The sequence below is a fragment of the Elephas maximus genome, chromosome 22, assembly GCF_024166365.1.
Source record: "Elephas maximus indicus isolate mEleMax1 chromosome 22, mEleMax1 primary haplotype, whole genome shotgun sequence".
In the NCBI taxonomy this organism is placed as follows: domain Eukaryota; kingdom Metazoa; phylum Chordata; class Mammalia; order Proboscidea; family Elephantidae; genus Elephas; species Elephas maximus.
The window spans coordinates 61,497,470-61,513,680 of NC_064840.1; the positions used below are offsets into that span (position 1 = coordinate 61,497,470).

Below are 16,211 nucleotides of genomic sequence, written 5' to 3' on the forward strand. Positions count from 1 at the left end.
CTCCCATACCAGACCATACAGAATCCTTAGTAATGTTTTTTTGATGTTACTTGTAAATTGTAATTCCCATATATCACTCCTTCTTTTCCTTTAATTACTACCTCATTCTCAAAAAGGTTATTGATAGAGGTTCACAAGTACGAATTACCACAATATTGTAGCTAAAACATCAGAAAATTTGATACAATCGGAGACTATAAAAACACTGCAGCAATTAAAGCAACAGCACATACTTGTAGCATGTGCAGACGAAAGCAAGTGATTCGAAGCGTTATTATAATTGGGTAATAACGATAGCTCTGACTGGAGGGCATTAAACCAAAAAACCAAATCCAGTGCCATTGAGTCGATTCTGACTCATAGTGACTCTACTGGACAGAGTAGAACTGCCCCACAGAGTTTCCAAGGAGCGCCAGGCAGATTTGAACTGCCGACCCTTTGGTTAGCAGCCGTAGCACTTAACCACTATGACACCAGAGTTTTCTAGGGGGCATCAGAAGGTTCAAAAAGTAAATCAGCATAGAGCTTTAGCCTTGTAGGTATAGTAATACATTTAAGCTGGGCTTATGAAAAATGTTTTTGTTGTTATAGCTAACTACAGGGATATTTTTATAAAAAGCAATAAATTTCTGCTGAAACACTGCACAAAAATTTTATAGACAGTCATTTTGGTGTCACTCCCTCTGACAATGTCACCTAGTGAGGTTCACACTCCCCTAGTCACGTCACTGATCCAACCTATGGTTCCTACCACATTTTCACTGTTCTAACTTTCTTATTGACTTCTCTCCTTCCTTAACCAGTAAAAAGTCCTTTCAATTTCCTCGCTATTCTTTCACTTCATAACTATTTGGCAAAAAGACAATATAAATTTTCAAAATTCTGATGTAGAAAGACATCAGACCTAAGATTCTATGTCTACCCAAATTATCAATCAAATGTGGAGACAAAATAAAAGCATGTTCACTAAAGAAATAACTCAGGGTTTGCCATTCATACACTCTTTCTATGTTTAAAAACAAACAAAATCTGGTGAGTTATTCCAGAAACAAAGTGTTCCAAAACAAAACGTGTTTTAAATTTCTATGGTAGTTGGTTTCACCCATGAGAAGTAAAGAACATTACAAAATAAATAAACTCGGAGAGTATGGTCTCCAGGCACCCTTTTAGCTCAGTAACGAGGTCACTCCTGAGGTTCAACTTTCAGCAAAAGATTAGACAGGCCCATAAAACAAAACGAGATTAAAGGGGCACACCACCCCAGAGCCAAAGACTAGAAGGCAGAAGAGGACAGGAAAGCTGGTAATAGGAACCCAAGATTGAGAAAGGAGAGTGTTAACAAGTCGTGGAGTTTTTAACCAATGTCATAAAACGATATGTGTACTAGCTGTTTAATAAGAAACTAGTTTGCTCCGCAAACCTTCATCTAAAGTACAATAAATAAAGAAGTGCCATTAGATTCTGATGATTGAAATATTCTCCTTTGACCATCAAAGCTTTACTGACATATGAATATATTTATTCTTTACTCAATAGTTAATATTACATATATATACGTAATACTATAAAATGGCTACTGACTGATTTTATTTTTAAATCAACTTATAGACAAAGTGCAAAAGTTCAATAGAATGATGTAAATTTTATAAATCTTGACAATAGAAATAAAAATACTATGATAAAAATTGGGCGATGGAGTGGAACAGAAATTAAAAGAAGCATACAGCTACATTACACCTCTTATTTTCACAGCAAGTAATCAACGGAATGTTAAATAATCGAGCCAAAGATGGTCTCTGTGTATTGGTCCCTCCAGGTTGTTCACAACTTCATAGCAAACTAAGTCCTGTTAGCCCAGAAATGCCCGCCAATGCCAAACTGAAATTTGTATGCATCCAATTGTTTTTAAAAATAGCCCAAAAAAGCAGCTGTTTAGCCACCTAGAGTCTCCCTTCTTTACATACCCCATGGTCCTCAACATCTGTTAGCCAGAGATAAGATAAAACCCTGTAGTTATAAGGATGCCCAAACTGTTTCTGTCCTTGGAGCTTTCGGACCCAGAGACTCCCCACCTTGTTGCAGAAGGACATGGCATAGGAACATGCATCCCCTCCCTTTTCCTCTTCCTTGGGAGTTTCCTTGCCCTCTTCCCCTTCTGCTGGCTCCTTGCACAGCTTGCCCCTGGAGGACCTCCAGTTGTGGGGACCACCCCCTACAAGCAGCTGTCAATGCTGGGGAAACCAATAAATAGCTTGTTGTGCAATGCTGCTATCTCATGGTCATATCATTTTCCTTAATCAGCCCCAAACTCCTTCAAACCCACTACATGGATATTGGCTAAGGTAAATAGATATGATCTAAAATAGTGAAAATATAAGAACCTATATATAAAAACATAGATGGCAAGTAGATAAAGTGTCCAAATATGTCAAAAATAATATTACCAATATTGTCTACACTTCATAAATCAAAATAGGGGTAAGGGCATATGTTTTTAAATAAATAAATATAACCACCAGAATAATGTAAATAGAAATTATTAAATAGTAATACAATAAGGGGAGAAAGTTTCATTATCATTTTTTGTCTAGTACACTTACAGTTTAAAATATTTTACCACATGCATTACTTCTGTAGTAAAAAATCAAACTAGCTGATTATCAGAAATAAAAATACCTGCAGCAGAATCCCATTTTTTCAAAAATTATATAAAGAGAAGGAGCCAGGGCAACAGATGAAGAGAAGATGACACAAAGTGAAAGATATACATCAATCAAAATGTTAATATTGGCTATCTCTGTCTAGGTGATAAGATGTATGATTATTTTAATTTTCTTATACGTACTTAACAAATTTCACGTGATTAACATAAACTAGCCGGTAATAATTTTTTCAAAAAAACATAGTATTTAAACTTGTTTTTAAAAAGAATACATAGCATGAGAAATGGGTCAAAGAATTACATTAAATGGTACATTTAAATGTACCAACAGATTATATGTATGTATGTATATACATATATATAACATTTATAAATTCTATATTTAAAATAAATATAAAAGTTTCTTTGAACTACTGCCTTTCAAAGGTTTAAAACATTTTAAAGTATTTTTATTGCAGTTTTTGTTCTATTTGTTTTGAATTTGAAGCTACTTTATCTGTAGAACATTTCTCCAATATTTTATCTACAGGGAAAAATCTATTTGGGCTATAGAAATTTCTTTATTTCTTCAATTTATTACAGATAATTTCTCATGATCCATTATTCTATACATTAAGGAATGCATGTGTGTTTGTGATATTTTTATTCCCACTTTAACTTCTAAATATAGTCAACTGTTTTATAGAATACTTTTCGTTCTACACATTTCAAATTGTTCATAGTAATGGATACAAATCAAACATCTAATTATAAATATAAAGTGTATAAAGTATGTACTATCCTGTTAGATCATTTTTAGTAATAAGTAAATTTTTAAAGATTAAATAATTGCTCACCAAAGCCACCCCTGCAGAGTAATGGCTATCACACATCTTTCCGGGAAATGCTGCTCCAACGTAATTTGGATAATCCCTATAACTAAATAAATATGTACACATTTATAATTAATTTTAGCAAATAATTTAAAAGTGAGAATTGCTTCTAATAATTTAAATCTGTAGTTCATAAAGTCCTAATCTGAAGCAAATTGAGATACAATCTTTCCATATGCCCTTAATTGTTTCTAATTTAGAAGGCATTCTTAACAAAATTAAACACTCCGGATTTCTAAACCAAATTTTTGATGACTTTTCTGTTCTCTTCACATTCATTTTGGGCCAAACATTTTGACCAAAACAATTTTTTGAATGACACTGATTAATATTTTTATTGTATAGATTAAAACTTGCCACATCTATGAAAAAAAGATCACCAATCTCTCATAGGAATGACTTTATTGTACTAAGACTTAACATTATTACTTCAGCATTAAGGGCCCATATAAATTGTCATATAATAATAGCACTAGTCTCACAGCTTTACATAAATGATTCCACTTAATTCTCAGAAAAAAATCAACAAAATAGATACTATATTTTTCCCCATTAAACAAATGAAACTATCAGATGGGAAGTATAAGTAACTCTTTCAAAGTAGCGTGATTAATAAGCGCTACTGACAGAACATGAACTCAGGCAGTCTAGGTCCAGACCTATACTCTCAGCCAGTAAGGTGCAAACATATACTGCCATCTTTACAGTCCCCACCAAAATAAGCATGCCAGGAGGTATATAAAGAAGCCTGGTACTCAATTCTCAATTTGAAATGCCCGTTCTGTCTCAACTGCATTTCACTTCACAACTGTACTGTCTCCCCACTGATGCCTTTATTCTGTACCTCAGATATTGTTCATAACTAACACCTCCAGCACTTGTTTCCAAGTATTTGCTCCTAACTCCCAACTTTGACTTCACATCTCACTGTCTAAGTATTGTTTACATTTTTCAGTCAAGGTAGTTCCACCTTAATAACTCCCTCTCTCTTTACAAATCCTAAGACTTTCCATAAAACTCTGCACACTCCTGATGAGCTGGACTCAAAATAGTGCTTTTGGTTTTGTACTGTTTTATTTTTGCTCCAAACTGCCCATCCCCATCCAGTCTCCACATCAGATCAGTTAACAGGCCCAAGCATTTTACCTCGTCAGTGTTTCTTGTCCCCTTTACCTCCTTCTAAGAGTAAGCCCCATTTCTAACTGTAGAGTTACCTCATTTCATGGCTCTAAGCATATTATTTCCATAACCTGGAATGCTTTCCCACCTCCTGTCTCTGCTCTCAATTTACCGAGGCCTCACTCTGCCTTCTGGAAACCCTGGTGGCACAGTGGTTAAGTGCTACGGCTGCCAACCAAGAGGTTGGCAGTTCAAATCCACCAGGCGCTCCTTGGAAACTCTATGGGGCACTTCTACTCTGTCCTAAAGGGTCACTATGAGTCAGAATCTACTCGATGGCAGTGGCTTGGTTGGTTAACTCTGCCTTCACTGTGAGTCGGGATCAACTCAATGGCAACGGGTTTGGTTGTTTGTTTGTTTGTTTGTTTTAGGTAACTCTGCCCTCCCATGTCTATTTAGAACCTATCTACATATTGCTTTGTCTCACTTCTGCTCTCTTCTTGATCTCTTTCTCCTGTAAACTGAAAACAGGTAGAGATAATGTAAATATCTCTATAAATATCACTATGTTCTTTGTGTCCACTGTACAACTTACTTATACCACGTTGTAAGCTTCTGGAGCGCAAAGGCCACAGAGATCTACTGCTATTATACTATTTCAAGTATCTCTACTAGGACGTCACTCACTGTAGATATCCAAAGTGTGTTGCTTCAATAAAGTAAGATATCAAGAAGTGTTACACCAATTCAAAGATGTTGGTTGTACCATAATTTCTGTATTTCTAATGAGATAAATTATCTTCCACAAACCTCACTTACATATATTAATACAATCAAAGTTCAACATTCTTTTAAAAGACAATACATCATGATGAAATGAGGTTTATTCTAGGAATACAAGAATGATTCAAAGTTGTGTAATAGATTTCTATAATTATTTGTATTAAAAGCATTAAGAAGAATATCTTATTATTGTCCTCATGAACGCTGAAAGGTAATTTTTTTCAAATTCTTGGTATAACAAGCATACTGTCTTAATATTATACACACACACACACACACACACACGCATTTCAGCCTCAGAGTCAGCATCTTACTGAATAGGGTAACATTCCCACTAAAGTAAAGAAGACATGCATGCCCAATGTTACCATAATTACCACTAGTATTTCACATTATAGTAAGATGTTAACCAAAGCAATAAGACTACAGAAAGAAACTGAAGATAAAAGTTAAGAAAAAAGAGGTAAAACTACCTATATATGCAGGTGATGTTCTTGTATGAATGAAAAAAACCAAGGTAATCAACTTAATGACTATTAAAAACAATAAGGAAATTCAGTAAGGGAGTGGGATGTAAAAATCAATATACAAAAATTAGTATTTTTTATACATACAAACAACATCCAGGTAGAAGACACAATAGAAGATCCTTTTATAATATTAACAAAAAAAAGATAAAATACTCAGAAAAAGTCACATCTAGGAATAAATGTACAAAACCTGTATGAGAGAAACTAACTCGGAAGGGCACAAAAGCATATTTGAACAAGTGGAAAGACACAACATGCCTAAGATTAGAAGGCACCATAGCTCTCCATAAGTTAATTTATTAATGTGGGCCTAATAAAAATGCCAATATTTTTTAGGAGCTACACAGGTTGTGGAGCCCTGATGGCACAGTGGTTAAGAGCTACGGCTGCTAACCAAAAGGTTGACAGTTCGAATCCACCAGCCACTCCTCGGAAACCCTATGGGGCGGTTCTACTCTGTCCTGTAGAGTCGCTATGAGTCAAAATATGCTCAAAGGCAACAGGTTACAGGTAGACAGGCTGGGTCTAAAATTCACATGGAAAAGAAATTTAAAAGTTCCTTATAACTGTGAAGTGGGAAGACCTTTTTAATCATGACTCAAAATCCAAAAACTATAAAAGAAAATCCTGATGAATTCTGCTTCTTAAGAATAAATATATTTTGTATGGCAATTAAAATAAAAACACCACAAGACATGTCAAAAGACAAACTACCAGTTGGGAAGGAAATTTGCCTCCCATTGCAAACACAAGAAAATTTATCTATCTATATATCTAGTTATCCATCTCATGAAAAAGAAATGCAAATTAAAACTATACCAAGATACCATTTCTTGTGCACTATGTAGGCAAAGGAAACCTTGGTGGTGTAGTGGTTAAGCACTACAGCTGCTAACCAAAAGGTCAGCAGTTCAAATCCACCAGAGGCTCCTTAGAAACTCTATGGGGCAGGTCTACTCTGACCTATGGGGATCAACTCGATGGCAATGGGTTTTGTTTTGTTTTGTTTTGGTATGCAGGCAAAAAATAAATTTAGACTTTACATCTTTGTGGCAAGATTGTGGGGAAACAAACCCCACATCTATCCAGATACATATACACGTATATAAAATGAAATACATATGAATTTTTTGTTTTTCATTGTAGGATTCCTTATAGTAATAAAATACTGGAAACAATCCAAGTGTCAAGCATTAGGAGACTAACTAAATAAGCTATGGCAATATCACATAATGGAGTATAATACAAGGGTTAAAAATCTTCAAAGATTATGAGATATATTGTTAAGCAAAAAAATGTAAGACTCAGAATTAGAGTAATATATCATGCATCATTTTGTTTAAGAAAGGAGACACAATAAGAATAAATACATTTATTTGCTTAAATTTACAAAATGACCACCAAAAGGATAAATAAGTCACTAATAAAAACGTTTTCATTGGGGCCCGGAAGCCAATGACAGAGGTGGCAGAACAGCAGTAAGAATTTTCTTTATGTCATTTTGCATATAATTTTGACTTTTGAAAAATGTAAATGCATTACTGATTAAAAGCATAAAATTAAGTCTCAAAAACAAAGTCAAATAAATGAACCTAATCTAACATACCCCACAAGTCTGTCACTTTGTTGTACTGTGGTAGCTTTGTGTTGCTCTGATGCTAAAGGTATGCCACTGATATTTCAAATACCAGCAGGGTCACCCATGGTGGACAGGTTTTAGCTGAGCTTTTCCAGACTAAAACACACTAGGAAGAAGGACCTGGTGGTCTACTTCTGAAAAAATTGGCCAGTGAAAACTTTATGAATGGCAGTGAAGTATTGTCTGGTATACTGCCAGAAGATGAGCCCCTCGGGTTGGAAGGCATTCAAAATATTACTGGGGAAGAGTTGCCTCCTCAAAGTAGAGTTGACCTTAACGACGTGGATGGAGTCAAGCTTTCAGGGCCTTCATTTGCTGATGTGGTAGGATTCAAAATAAGAAGAAACAGCTGCAAACATCCATTAATAATCGAAATATCGAAAATTGGAAGTCATCAAAAATGAAATGGAATGCATGAAAATTGATATCCTAGGCATTAGGGACCTGAAATGGACTGGTATTAGCCATTTTGAGTTGGACAAACATATGGTCTACTAGCGGGAATGACAAATTGAAGAGGAATGGCATTCAACATCAAAAAGGGCATTTCAAGATCTATCCTGAAGTACAACGTTGTCAGTGATAGGATAATATCTGTACACCTAAAAGGAAGACCAGTTAATATGACTATTAGTCAATTTAGGCACCAACCACTAATACCAAAGATGAGGAAATTAAAGATTTTTACCAACTTCTACAGTCTGAAATTCATCAAACATGCAATCAAGATGCATTGTTAATTACTGGTGATTGGAATGCTGAAGTTGGAAACATAGAAGGGGTAGTAATTGGAAAGTATGGCCTTCGTGATAGAAACAATGCCAGAGATCACATCATAGAATTTTGCAAGACCTACAACTTCTTCATACCAAATACCTTTTTTCAACAACATAAACAGCAATTATACACATGGACCTCACCAGATGGAATACACAGGAATCAAACCTACTACATCTGTGGAAAGAGATGACAGAGAAGCTCTGTATCATCAGTCAGAACAAGGCCAGGGACTGACTGAGGAACAGAACATCAGTTGCTGGTATGTAAGTTCAAGGTGAAGCTGAAGAAAACTAAAGCAAGTCCACGAGAGCCAAAGTACAACCTTAACGATAAAAAAAAAAAAAAAAAAATAGCTCACCTGAATTTAGAGACCATCTCAAGAACAGAGTTGACTTACTGAACACTAAGAGCTGAAAACCAGAGGAGTTGTGGAATGACATCAAGAAAATCATAAATGAAGAAAACAAAATGTCATTAAAAAGACAGGGAAGGAAGAAAAGACTGAAATGAATGTCAGTACAGGCTCTGAAATTTGCTCTTGAATGTAGAGTAGCTAAAACAAACAAAAGAAATGATGACGTAAAAGAGCTGAACAGAAGAATTCAAGGGGCAACTCCAGAAGACAAAGTAAATTATTATAATTAATGTGCAAAGACCTGGAGGTAGAAAACCAAAAGGAGAGAACATGCTCACCATTTCTAAAGCTGAAAAAACTGAAGAAAAAACTCAAGCCTCAAGGTGCAATATTGAAGAATTCTGCAGGGAAAATATTGAAAGATGCAGAAAGCATCAAAAGAACATGGAAAGAATACAAAGAGTCACTGTACTGAAAATAACTGGGTGACATTCAACCATTTTAGGAGGTAGCATATGATCAAGAACCAATGGTACTGAATGAAGAAGTCCAAGCTGCACTGAAGGCAAAGACAAAAAACAAGGCTCCAAGAATTGACAGAATACCGACTGAAATGTTTCAATAAATGGATTCAGCACTGGAGGTGTTCATTCTTTTATGTCAAGAAATCTGGAAGAGAGCTTCCTGGCCAACTGACTGGGAAAGATCCATATTTGTGCCCATTCCAAAAAAAGGTGATCCAACAGAATGCAGAAATCATAGAACAATATCATTAATATCACGCACAAGTAAAATTTTGCTGAAGAGTACTCAAAAGTTGTTACAACAGTACATAGACAGGGAACAGCCAGAAGTTGAAGCTGGATTTAGAAGAGGTCGTGGAGTGAGGGATATTGTTGCTGATGTCAAATGGATTTTGGCTGAAAGCAGAGAATACCAGAAAGGTGTTTACCTGTGTTTTATTGACTGTGCAAAGGCATTTGTCTGTGCCGATCATAACAAATTACGGATAACATTGCGACGAATAGGAATTCCAGAACACTTAATTGTGCTCATGAAGAACCTGTACATAGAACCTGTACATAGACCAAGCAGCAGTCGCTGGGACAGAACAAGGGGTACTGAGTGATTTAAATTCAGGAAAGGCATGTGTCAGGGTTTTATCCTTTCGACATAATTATTCAATCTGTACGGTGAGAAAATAATCCGAGAACCTGCACTATATGAAGAACAACAGGCCATAAGAATCGAAAGAAGACTCATTAACAATCTGCAATATGCAGATGACACAGCCTTCCTTTCTGAAAGAGAAGAAGACTTGAAGCACTTATTGATGAATATGAAAAACTACAGCCTTCAGTATGGATTACTGCTCAACACAAAGAACACAAAAATCCTCAAACTGGACCAATAAACAACATCATGATAAACAGAGAAGCAATTGGAGTGGTCAAGCATTTCATTTTACTTGGATCTGTTATCAATGCCCATGGAACCAGCAGTTAAGAAATCAGAGGACATATTGCATTGGGCAAATCTGCTGCAAAAGATCTCTTTAAAATATTAGAAAGCAAAGCTATCACTTTGGGGACTAAGGTACAGCTGAACCAAGCCATGGTATTTTCAATCACCTCATATGCATGAGAAAGCTGAACAATGAATAAGAAAGACTGAAGAAGAATTGACGCCTTTGAATTGTGGTGTTGGTGAAGAATATTGAATACACCATGGGCTGCCAGAAGAACCAACAAATCTGTATTGCAAGAACAGCCAGAATGTTCCTTAGAAGCAAGGATGGCAAGAGTTCATCTCATTACTTTGGACTTGTTATCAGAAGGGACCAATCCCTGGTGAAGGACATCATACTTCATCAGATCTGTGATCTGAAAGTATTTCCTGTAAATATGTGGCTGTTGCATACTTTTCATTTTCTTAATAGTGTATTTCAAAGAGCAGAAATTGCCAATTTTAATGAAGTCCAACTTACCAATCATTTTATGAATCATGCTTTTGGTATTATACCAAAAAAAAAAAAAAGCTTTGCCCAACCCATGATTACAAAGATTCCTCTCCTATGTTTTCTTCTAGCAGTTTTTAAATTTTAAGCTTAGGCTATTTAGTTGTATGATCCATTTTAAGTTAATTATTGCATATATTGTGAGGTATGGATGAAGGTTCATATTTTTGCATATGGATAACCATTAGTACCATTTGTTGAAAAGAATATTTTTTCTTAATTTAATTACTCTTGTACCTTTGTCAAAAATCATTTGACCTGCATGTGTGAGTTTATTTTTATATCCTTTTGTCCATACCACATTGCCTTGATTACTGTACCTTTGTAAAAATTATTTAAATCAAGTAATGTAAGCTCTTCAAATCTGTTTTTCTTTTTTGAAAATTGCTTTGGCTATTCTAAGTTTTGTTGTTTCATATAAATTTTAGAATCAGCTTCTAAGTTTCTACAAAATTGCTGCTGGGATATTGATTGAAAGTGTATAGAATCGATCAATCAGTTTGTGGAGAACCAAATCTTAACACTACTAAGGCTCCCAATCCATAAACATGGTGAATCTCTCCATTTACTTGGGTCTCAAAGGAAAGTCCTAGGGTCTTATAGAGGTCCCTAGAGTGGGGAGAATGTTTCTTCGAATTTGCAGAACTCAAAATACAGTGAAACCTGTGAGAGCTAGAACTCGATGGGACTTCCTTGTTTTTCCAGGTCTCGTAGGTTTCCCACCTTTGACAGCCTGAGGTCTTACCACTTTTTTATCACTCCTTTTAGTGGAAAATATTTGAGTTTTCCTTCTCTGGTAGGTTTCCACCTTACACAGTTTCCAGCTTTCACAAGTTTTACTTATACTCTTACCAAAATATGGAGACAATGCTCTCATTTTTAAAAAAGCCCTTACAAATTGCAAGGCAATAGTCAACTGACATGAAAAGGCAATTACAGAAGCATAAATCCAAGTGATCAATGAGCACATGGAAAGATGCTCAAATTCACTAGTTGTCAGAAAAAAGCAAATTAAAATGACAATGACATCAATTGATATCCATTAGACTGGCATCAAATGAAAAAAGTAATAATACTTATGGCTGACACGCATGTGTGGGAACGATTAATCTTACACAAGCAAAAGGAAATATATACATTTACAGTCACACATTGCTGACATCCAGGAAATAGGATGTTATGGGATTTGGATGTTGTGCGAACACTGTACTACATACAGGAAGTCCCAAGGTTAGCAACACCCAACTTACACACAACCTATAGTTACAAACCAACACCTGCAAAGCCAGTTGTATTAAAAATTCGAGGTACATACAATGGTTTGTAATAACAAATGGGCACTACTTTGCGGTGTGCATCAAAACATTATTATTATTACTGTATTATTACTCCGATGGGGATTTCCGAAATTCTTTTATAACCTAATGGGACTACAGACTTACATGCAGTCGGACATTGCTGGAACAGACACTATGTGGCATGTTACTGTATACAGAGCTATTGAAAGACATTCTGATTATAATTACCTATAAATTTAATCTAAATAAAATAATAATTAACTATAACTGATCACTAGAAAACTAACATTTAAAAAATAGTGCAGAAAATTCACTAAGATAAAATATTTTTAACCTACTTTACCAAGCCTTATGATAAAAGCTGGTAATAAAACTCTAAACTTCACAATATAAACCCTATCTCTTTACGTAGTGGTTAAGAGTATGGGCTCTGGAGTTACAAACTGTGAGTTCAAACTCTAGATCCACCACTAGAGGCGAAAGTCCTGAAATGGCTTAACTTCAAATCTTGATCTCTTTGCTGGTAAAAAGATAAGCACAGAAATAAACGTTCACAATTTTTTCTTATTGCCTGGCAAGAAAGCAACCACAAGGCCTGAATAAAACACATAATGAATAATCAAAGCATGAATTGTCAGGAATGAATAACAATTTCCTAAATTAAGCTACATCATTATCACAGATCTTTATTTTCTTTCTAGTAATATACTGAAACATTATTCTTACATGAATAGGTACGCAATATCATGGGGCCTTAGAGTAAGGTAGGACTGTTTCCATTCTAAAAATCTATGCAGTAATTCATCTGCCTCACCAACTGTAGAAATCTTATTTTTATCTGACCACAACTCCAATGATGACAGCACAATAGTAACTTTAAATTGGGTAAAGATCTAAAAACAGAAGAGATAAATACATGCAAAATTAATCTTTATGTTGTCTTATAATATCCTAGAAACTAAGTCAGTGTTTTGACAAACCCACATTCAGTTTGTATGGATAACTTAATTATCCAGAAATGCCATATCAAGTTAATCCAAATTATAATTTCAAAGAATTTCTCCTAACTAATATGAAAAGGAAAGTACTTACCGAATTTACAAGGCCAGTAAGTTCAACAATTTTACTTGTTACTATCGTATTATCAGAGCCCAAGTAATCATACTGAAAAAGAGAATTAATTTTAAATACAATTTGTTAGGTAATGTTTTGGGGATTTACTCTCTATCTACTCCTAGAAAGTCTGAGGCTACTTTGGGGTTATAACAGCCCAAGATAAGATATTAATAAATAAAAAATGAATATACATCATTGGTGGCAGTATAAAATGGTACAGCCACACTGAAAAATACTTTAGCGGTTTCTTTCAAAACAAGAAAATGGACTTACCGTATCACCCAGCAATTGCACTCCTGGACATTTATCCCAAAGAAATGAAAACTGAGGTTCACACAAAAACCTGTACACAAATGCTTACAGAAACTTTATTGGTAATAGGCAAAAACTGGAAACTACTCATGTGTCCTTCAATGGTCAATTTGTTAAACAAATCATGGTACATTCACACTATAAAACACTACTCAGCCAAAAAAAAAAAAAAAGAAATGAACTACTGATACATGAAACGATTTGCATGAACTTCAAGAATATTATATTGAGTGTAAAAAAACAATCTCAAAAGGATACATACATACTGCATGACTCCATTAATGTAACATTCATGAAATTCAGGACAATAATCATAGAGATGGAGAATAAATTCATGGTAGCCATGGGTTAGAGTAAGGGAGAGAGGATGGGTGTGGCTATAAAGTGATAACAATAGGGAGTCTTGTGGTGAGTTTTTTGATTGTGGTGGTGGTTACACAAGGCAACACGTGATAAATTTGCATAAAGTCATACACACACACAAAAGTATGTATATAACTGATGAAATCTAAATGAACTCTGTGGATTTTGGTTTCGATACTGTATTATATTGTGTTAAGATGTTAACCGTTGGCGAGGCTGGGAGAAGGGTACACAGGACTTCCCTATAAGATTTTTTGCAGTCATTCATGAACCTGTAATTATTTCAAAATCCATAACAGGGGCTAAACAGGGAATTTTTACAGCTCATTATACATGTCAGGAGGACTAAAAGAATGACTGACACGGACATTCTGTAATATCTTGATCCAGTAGAGCCTGGAAGAATTCTACTTTGTAATGCTCCTCTCCAGAAACTGTTCCTCAGAAGTCCACCGAGGCAATCAAGTGAGGCAACACCCAACTCACATCAGCTTTATTCTTCTTTGGAAATAACCAAGAGAGTTTAAAATGATTTTAAAAAGAAAAAAGGAGAAGCTTGGCTTAACAAGCCAAACTCGACTGTAGGATAAAAAGGTTGATTATCTGCAAGAATTCAGAGAGCAATCCCCAAAATCAGGTGCTACCCGTTCTGCCTTACCTCCTCTCCTTCTAATACTAAAAAAATAGTGCCCGAGGGGATCTCTTTTCTCATTTTTTACATCTTTCCTTGCTGCCCTTTTTACTCCACTGGCATTAATCCTAGTCTATATGTTCATGATTCACATATGTTTAGAACACCTCTCTCTCCCGAACTCCCTATACATAGATGAACTTCCTGTAGAACACCACCCTTTGGATGTCCCACAGGCCTTCCAGACTAAACATATCCAAAACTGAACACATCTCCACCCCCTCCCTCAATTAAAAAAAAAAAAATGCTCCTACTTACATTTTCACTACTTTAGTAAATGGTATTATCATCTGTCACCTCCTACAGTTATAACAATGCATGTCCACGACAGCAGAAACTTTTCCGTTTGGTTCACTGCCATGTCCTCAGTAACTAGAACACTGACTGTCATCTAGAAGATGCTCAATAAATTTGTTAAGTAAATGAATGAATCAGATCAATTTATAAGTCCTTCTAATTCAGCCTCACCTAAATCTATCCCTTTCTTTCTATTCCTAATGCCACTAATTCATAATTTTTCACTTTGTTCCTGGAAAAGTCTCTTATATAGTCCCTTCTGCTCCATTTTTCCCACCAGCAATCCACTCCCTATACTACTGCCAAAATGATGACACAAAAAAAGAAAATTTAAATATGTCACTCCCCTGCTTAAAATCTTTCAACGACTCTCCAATGCTTTTAGGGTAAAATCGAAATATCCTATCAATTCCTTAATTTCTCTCTTTCTACTTCCCGTGTTCAATTCTGTATATTAATCATACCAAACTTCTCACAGTGTCGTGAAAAGGGCCTTTTCTCACACTTATGTGCCCTTGCAAAGAAACGACACAAAGTCTTCCTTGGCTGTGATGGTTAATGTTATGTATCGACTTGGCTAGGCTATGAGTCTCAGGGGGAAACCCTGGTGGCATAGTGGTTAAGTGTTATGGCTGCTAACCAAATGGATGGCAGCTTGAAGCCACCAGGCACTCCTTGGAAACTCTATGGGGCAGTTCTCTCTGTCCTATAGGGTCACTATGAGTCGGAATCGAATCGGCAGCACTGGGTTTCGTTTGGTTTTTTTTTTTGGTATGAGTCTCAGTGATTTGGTAGACACTGTACAATCACTTTCCATCTTGTGATCTAATGTGAACAGCCAATCATTTGAAAAGGGGGATTTCCTTGGGGGTGTGCCCTATCTCCAGTATACAAATGTTCTGGCAAAGCTCACTCTCTCTCCACCCTGCACTCTTCTTCTTGCCTGACCTCTGGTTCTCGAGACATAAGCCTGCAGACGTCTTCAGCCTGCTGCCTGACCTGCAGATTTTGGGTTGCTCAGACCCTGCAACCACGTGAGCTGGCAGAAGCTTTAAGCCTGCCACCTGACCCATGGATTGGGGACTTACCAGCACCCAAATTTGCATAAGCCATTTCCTTGAAGTAAATCTCTCTATATGTATTTATAAATACATTTCAGTGGTTTTGCTTCTCTAGAGAACCCAGACTGAGACATTGGTCCTCCCTTCCCCTCATTCCCCATTTCTTGTCTTGATTAAGTGTCTCACTTGCAAGCTCTTCTTGTACCCTAGGTTACAATTGTACGCTTCCATGTATGTCTCCATCATGAGGCTGTGTTTTTACAGCACCATATGCTTCCCTCAATCATAACACTGAATTTGCTAGGTGACAAACACG

General features: G+C 35.9%; 1 protein-coding gene across 1 annotated transcript in view; it reads right to left on the reverse strand.

Moving 5' to 3' along the window:
* Positions 1–16,211, reverse strand: part of LOC126065536 (disintegrin and metalloproteinase domain-containing protein 32-like) — a 157,860-nt gene that overhangs the window by 90,693 nt on the left and 50,956 nt on the right. Inside the window, exons 8-10 of the mRNA XM_049865634.1 lie at positions 13,148–13,219; positions 12,782–12,948; positions 3,499–3,580 (exon numbers count right to left, since the gene is read on the reverse strand). Of these exons, the coding sequence (XP_049721591.1) occupies positions 3,499–3,580; positions 12,782–12,948; positions 13,148–13,219 (321 nt within the window). The remainder of the gene's footprint in view (positions 1–3,498; positions 3,581–12,781; positions 12,949–13,147; positions 13,220–16,211) is intronic.